General features: G+C 38.9%; 1 protein-coding gene across 3 annotated transcripts in view; it reads left to right on the top strand.

Moving 5' to 3' along the window:
* The window catches only part of cfap221 (cilia and flagella associated protein 221), a 31,594-nt gene extending 27,611 nt beyond the window's left edge, over positions 1 to 3,983 (top strand). For all 3 annotated transcript variants that reach the window (XM_042513268.1, XM_042513265.1, XM_042513267.1), the window contains 3 exons: positions 1,833 to 1,928; positions 2,022 to 2,129; positions 3,360 to 3,983. In XM_042513268.1, coding sequence (XP_042369202.1) covers positions 1,833 to 1,928; positions 2,022 to 2,129; positions 3,360 to 3,480 — 325 coding nt within the window. In that variant the 3' untranslated portion in view covers positions 3,481 to 3,983. The remainder of the gene's footprint in view (positions 1 to 1,832; positions 1,929 to 2,021; positions 2,130 to 3,359) is intronic.
* The last annotated feature ends 2,856 nt before the right edge of the window (positions 3,984 to 6,839 follow it).

Raw genomic sequence — 6,839 nt, 5'->3', positions numbered from 1 at the left:
GAGCTAAAAGCGAGTTAATATTGGACTCACAAGTTGGGTTTCCAACCACATGAGGCACAAATTTTGACTAAATTTTCAGAATATAAGAAAGAAAAGCCAGAGAAAATGCAAATTTGTGTGCTTTTCCATTCACTGCTATTATGTGAATTTGGGGAGTTGGCTCATGGAGATAAGCAGCAGGTGACACTTGTGGTCCAGTCCAAAGTTGTGCTCAGTGGCGCATTAAGCCAAAAATGATAGACTTCACTTTGTAAAATTACCTGGATCATCCGCTGTGCTTTTGCATTGTTGGGTCTGAATAGAGCAGGCGCACTAGAGGCTTTTGCTGGCAGTGATGTCTAACGTCCAGTTTAGCTCTCTGCTTACTTGAATGGGGATAAAATTGTAGGCTTTCAGTACACAGTGACCTACGCAGTGACCTACGCAGTGACCTACGCAGTGATCTACACAGTGACCTACACAGTGACCTACGCAGTGACCTACACAGTGACCTACACAGTGACCTATACAGTGACCTACGCAGTGACCTACGCAGTGACCTACGCAGTGACGCTATGCCATGATTGTATGTCATTTAACGATTTGAAACCTGAGCAAACTAAGTTGATTTCTTTCAAAAACATGAAAAGAAGGCAACTAGCAATTTGATAAGAAATGACACAAGAATTACCAAAATGTTTGGAAATTACCTTAAAATTAGCAATAAAAAGGGGAAAAACGCAATGGCCTGAAGACCTTCATGTTTTTACACATTTTTAATAATAATTTTCTAATGATTCTCTCCTGTCTTTTTAATTTAGCAATTTTTGTGGTCATTTATTGTCACCCTTTACTAAATTCTTGCAATTCGTAAGACACATCATGCCAAGCTGCTGATTACGTTTCAATTTTTTACCATGTTTTTGACAGAAAACCAACATATTTGCTCAGGTTTCTGAATTTTTAATTGCTTCTGAAAGGCATCGCAACACAGCACAAGAGAACTGATGTCGATCCAGGTTTCAAAGGGTTAATCGCTGAATTTGATTCCTGTGCACTCAGTGGCATTTACCTTTCATTCATACACCGACTTTTCCACCACTCCTCATCATAAAAAACATTTGACCACATTTAGACACTTTAGAGAGGTTCTGGGCATTTCCACTGAGCTTTTTATGCACAAATTTAAAATGTGCATAAAAAAAGGCAGATGGAAACTTACTTTTACCAGGTGGCCTGAAACAAAATTAATGATAAAGTTGCTCTGTAACTGCTGGGTGTAAAAAAACAAAAATCAAGCCAATGAACAACAAGTTTGCCATGTCAACTTCAAAGGTGATTATGTTTTGTCAAAGTTTCTGCTGCACCAAAATTGCAAAGAAAATTAATTATTGCAGGTTTAATATTTATAACCAGGAAATACCAGGTGTAAGCTGTGTTCTGAACTGAGCTATAAAACTGACAGAACTAACATTAGCTTGCAATTACATGACCTGTTTAGTTTTAGGAGTGAAAGATGTGATAGAAAATATGGTAGACATGTTTAATAATATCTCAAAATGACCCATTGTACTTCAAAATGCAAACCGTGAACCCGTGTCCTCGCCGTTGTGAAGGTATTGCTCTAAAAGCAAACCTGTGGCTTGTCCGTGTTTTAATTCTATCTCGCCCTTAAGTGGTATCAACTTTCACTGGAGAGATCTTTTATCATTCCTGTTCAAACTGCGATTTCAAACAACCCTGAGCTCTCCTTTCATCCAAGCGAGATGGAGTAGATATGTGACCATTATCTGGATTCGGTAATGTGCGCTCTGGCTCTTCAGGGGAAAAAGCACTGTGTGTGTCCTCTGTAGGTCTGTGGACTACAGCACAGATACACTTCCCCTCACAGCACCTCCTACTGCTCTCAGCGGCCCTCCTGATGATCTGCCACCACTAATGGACAAACCGTAAGCACATGCAACATTGACAGCTATTGATCATCTTGTCTGAAGCTTATTCTGCTTTTCTTGCTCAGACTATTTGCGTTTGTTTGTGTTCAGGTGTGAAAGCTCAGGTGTCCAGCTAACACCGGAGATTATCAGAGCCGAGTTCTTGTCGGGGAAAGCTCTGGTCTCAAAAAGCAACCTCACCAGAGGAATGACAGTCAGGTAAGTCGACACAATGATTACCTATTTACTTCCCATGCAATACATAAGACAAATGTTCAAGCACCAGATGTAGATATATTGGAACGTGTTGTACTTTTAGTTCCTCAAAGCTAACATGAAGTTAATAAATGTGCAAACCATGTACTTGGAGTTCCTTCCAACAAAAGCTTCCTGGGAGCTGGAACACTCTGCATGATGCGACTTTTTCACGACAGAAAAAAGTCAGACCCTTTTTTATCATTGCTTTTGAGCATGAATCAAGATTGTGTTTTAGGTTTCAGCCTGGCACAATTCTAGCAATGACTCATAATTGAGGATGATGAACAGTAGATGATCTCAGTTAACCCCTTGAAGCCTGAAAAGACATCAGTTTGCTTGTACTGCAGTCAGATGCCTTTTACATGCTTTTAAACCTTTGAAACCTGAGCAATAGCAAAAAAGGGAAAAATGTCCAGAAAACAAAATATTATTATAATAATTGTTATAATTATCATCCACTATTGTTTTTCTTTTCTTTTTCTTAGTTTTTTATTGGCTGAATTTTAAGTAATTTTCTTGTATCTTGTAACTTCTTTCCATGTTGTTTTTAAAAATATATCAAACCAATAAGCTCAGGTTTCAAAAAGTTAATGCTCTTCATTTATTTCAGTAAAACTTTTGCATTTCCAAACAATGCATAACGCTAAGCACAAAGCAAAACATTATTGTCCTTCCAAGCTGTGCAGCGTTCTGCCAGATAATATTAAGTGTTGGCTGTTTATACATTGTAAACTCACAGTACAAAAGCTGACTCTTACATTTCTGAGTCAACACGACCTTGAACACATTGACAAGGACCAAAACAGTCCCGACTCACGGCTGCCAGAGGAGACTGACCATTTAGATTTAACCAAAATGAAAAGTGTACATTCAAGCATGATTTAATGCTGTTTTGGATGACTGAAAAACATATGATTTGCATTGGGAAATAGCCAGAAATATTGTATGCGGACAAACAACAACATGATGTGGTTTTCTTTATCTTGAAATTTAAATGTTGAAAAAAAAAACGTGTTTTGAAATTTGATTGCTGCATTTTAGTCAAAACAATAATAAACACTACTGCTTTTTGGAGCTGAAATTGACAGTGGTTTGGATGCTTCATGCTGAATGCTGAATCGGACTCTGGTTCTTCAACCAGTTTTTAATTCCTCGGTTGGCCCATGTGTAACGCTAAATGCTCTGTCACAGGCACCAGAGGGAGCTTCAGATGGAGGCGACCTACAGCTCCCAGTTCAACCAGATGGGAAAAAGAGTGACGACCAGGTTGAAGCAACTCGGAGTCACTGACAGAACTTCACCAGTAGAGTAGTGGGAACAGGGAAAACATCCCCCACACACTTGCAGAAACACACAAAAACCTCCAAATAGGCTCTGCACACACACACACACACACACACACACACACACACACACACACACACACACACACACACACACACACACACACGAATAAACACAATCGCAGGACTACAAACAACACCCATCCCACTCACCTGTCCGACACTCTGCATCGCCTGCTTTGCCACTTCTGTAAAATAAAACCTGGTTACTTTTTCGCCCACGGTTAAGCCGCCTTCCCACCTACTCAAAATTACCAGTAAGCTCTCCTCCTGTGCTCTCACAAAGCCTGGAAATTCGTTATCCCTCCACCCACACACACATCCATATATAAGCTACATCACATTACTGACAACAGCTTTCAGTTAAGAATTCTGCATCTCTGTACTGTAGTTTAATGGTGTTGTAGAAGATTTTTTACACTATGTATTATTATTATTAAACTGTATTCCACTGCAAACATATTTAATCTTTGGTGACTGTTAGATATGATTGACACTTTTTAATTCAGATAAATTTGCAATTAAAAATCACATGCTTTCTATTGCTTTTAGTTGTGATTTTTGGCAAGATTTCCATTGTTTAGGTAAAAAAAAAATAGTTCTAAAAAAAGATTTTTGTTTTATTTAACTTCTAATTTGTGTAACCCCTCACTGATCTGCCAGTAAATGACTGGGTATTATTCCTACACTTTTTATTAGGTACACTAATTCTCTTTTTAGAAGTTCATATTAATTTGACAGTAAAAAAAAAAAGCTGCTTAGGTCAGAATTTAATCATCAAAAGAGCTGACATCCCGTGAACTCACCGGGCTGGAGTCCAGCGCAACATGTGTCCCCTCTCACCTCTAGAGGGAGCTCCAACTCTGTGAGTTTTACAGTAAAATCTTTCCTCATGTATTTGTCCTTCACTGAGTGTGTGTGGACTCACTTAACAGCAGTGGGCTTTAGAAAAATACAGTACTTACATACTTTATGAAAAAAAGGTAACATTTTTTAGACGTGGGGTTGGACCCACACAGGAAGCCTTTAGCCAAACTCTTCACTGTCACATCACAGTGACATGACGGTAGAGGGTGGGCTTTAAACGACAGGGCTCTTGTTTTCACTGCAGCATCTAAAAAAAGGGAGGTTCCATTGAGAAATGAGTTGTATTATTAATGCTCGTGTGGTCATATTTTGCACATTAGAGCAGGTTGAGAATATTATGCATAAAGAGAATCAATACTGTAGCTCCATATTTAATCAAAGCAACAGCAATGATATGCATTGAATAAATAATAGACAGTGTAATAATAGCAACAGGGATGTGTGTGAGAGAGAGACAGTGTGTGTTTGATGTGTGTGAAGAGACATAGAGTACATCTGCTTGCGACTGTCAGTTTGTTTAATTCATTCACTCAGCATCTGCCATTTACAGTAAAAAAGAAGAGTTAGGGGTCAGGGTTAGGGTTTGTACTGTTCACGCTACCGTAAATCTGTAACCCTCTGAAACCTGGATTGACAATATTTTTTTTTTGCTGTGTTCAGATGCCTTTCTCAAGGTATTTAACCCTTCAAAACTTGAGCAAATTGGTGCAATTTATTTGAAAAAAAAAAAAACACAAGGAAAAAAAAGGCAATGACCCACTTGGAAAGAAATGTCCCAAAAATTTCAAGGAATTAGTTGAAGGTAACAACAACGTGACCTCAAAATTAGTCCAGGGGAAAAGGAACGGGATGGAGTCAGAAAAACATATTAAAAAAACGACTTTAAATTTAAAGTAATGTTAAAGATGTGAGTTTTCTTATACCTTTTTTAACGAATTTCTAACAGTTTTTTTGACCATGTCTTATTAAGTTGCTTATTGCCTGTTTCACAATTTTTGAATGAAATTAAACCAATTTGCCCAAGTTTTAAATTGTTAATGCGGCATGTTTTTCCACTGTGACCAGTTCGTATAATTAAGATACCATACTGTACCTTACCATACCGTACCATACCATACTGTGCCATATCGTACTGTACTGCACTGTACCTTACCATACTGTACCATATTATACTATACCATACTGTACCATATTATACTATACCATATTGTACCATATTATACTATACCATACTGTACCATATTATACTATACCATACTCTACCATATTATACTGTACTGCACTGTGCCATACCATACTTTACCATATCCTTTCCAGGAGGAAATACGTGTCTACATATCTTTTCTCATTCCTATATGACTCCATAGTAAGACAATAGCCTCGCCTAATTGACATGTTCTTCACAATGACCTGACCATCCTGAAAAAGCTTGAAAGGTAGGGCAGAACGACGACAAGAGGTCATTTGTGAGACAAAGTGTCAACCACAGTGACCTACAGCAACAGACGAGATTGCAACTTTTCACAGCATCCTTTTTACCCCGACCCTCCCTCGCCTTTAAACACACTCCGTCCCTGGCTCACATTTTCCTTCTTCCTTGTGACGGCTTTTAACTTCACACTTTTCACTGAATTACTCCCGTAAACTTCTTGGGGGAGGAAATTGTGTGGAAAAAGTGTTGCGGGTTTAGTAGGTTTTCCCTCAGAGTAATGGCTCCTCAGAGATACTACATTCTCCCTGAAATTCTTTGACTGGCAACCCGGCAACTTCTGTCAAGAGCTGAAATGCATTTGGTCCGACTTTGAACAACGCCGTCCGTGTTTGGAAAGTCTTCAAGAAGAGCTTTGAATGGCTTCAAGACCTGATTTGTTTAGCCTTGAATATAAAGTACTACCTCTTGAGGGTTTTAAAAGGAATACAGCCTATTTCTTAATTTTTTTGAGAGAGAAAGAGAGAGAAAGATGAAGGAAGTGTGTTAAAATGTGCAGAATGGTGAGGTCAGTGTGTATTAGAGAGTGTGAGCCAGTGATAGCAAGCATAAAATCTCCTTTATTTAGATGTTTATCCAATACAGTCAACTCTATTTAGAATAATAACCCTGACATCTTCACTGACTATTTCTGAACTTCAGCTGAGGGTCACGCAAATATGAAATCTTTTCTGCGTCTTGTCCTTGTTGATAAAGCAGCATAATGCCCATGGCGGTGGCAAGGTGCCCTGAACCATTCACAGAGCGGTATCACTGAAAGGGCTGTCTAAATTAAGCAGTGGCGCACTTCTACTTCTGTCAAAATTGGGTGCATTTAAGTGCAAGGAAGAAGCGAGCTGCCGTAACACGGGCATTTCTGTGAGTTACTCTGTCAGGCGGACTTATAATGGAAGCAGATCAGAGAAGCTACAACAGGTGAACTGAATCTTTGGTCGTGCAATTGCTGCTGCTTTTACTCCCACTCAAAATCAG

The sequence above is a fragment of the Plectropomus leopardus genome, chromosome 24 (assembly GCF_008729295.1).
Source record: "Plectropomus leopardus isolate mb chromosome 24, YSFRI_Pleo_2.0, whole genome shotgun sequence".
Taxonomy (NCBI): Eukaryota; Metazoa; Chordata; class Actinopteri; order Perciformes; family Serranidae; genus Plectropomus; species Plectropomus leopardus.
The sequence above is the reverse complement of the archived record's forward strand: the minus strand, read 5'-3'. Positions and strand labels throughout refer to the sequence as shown.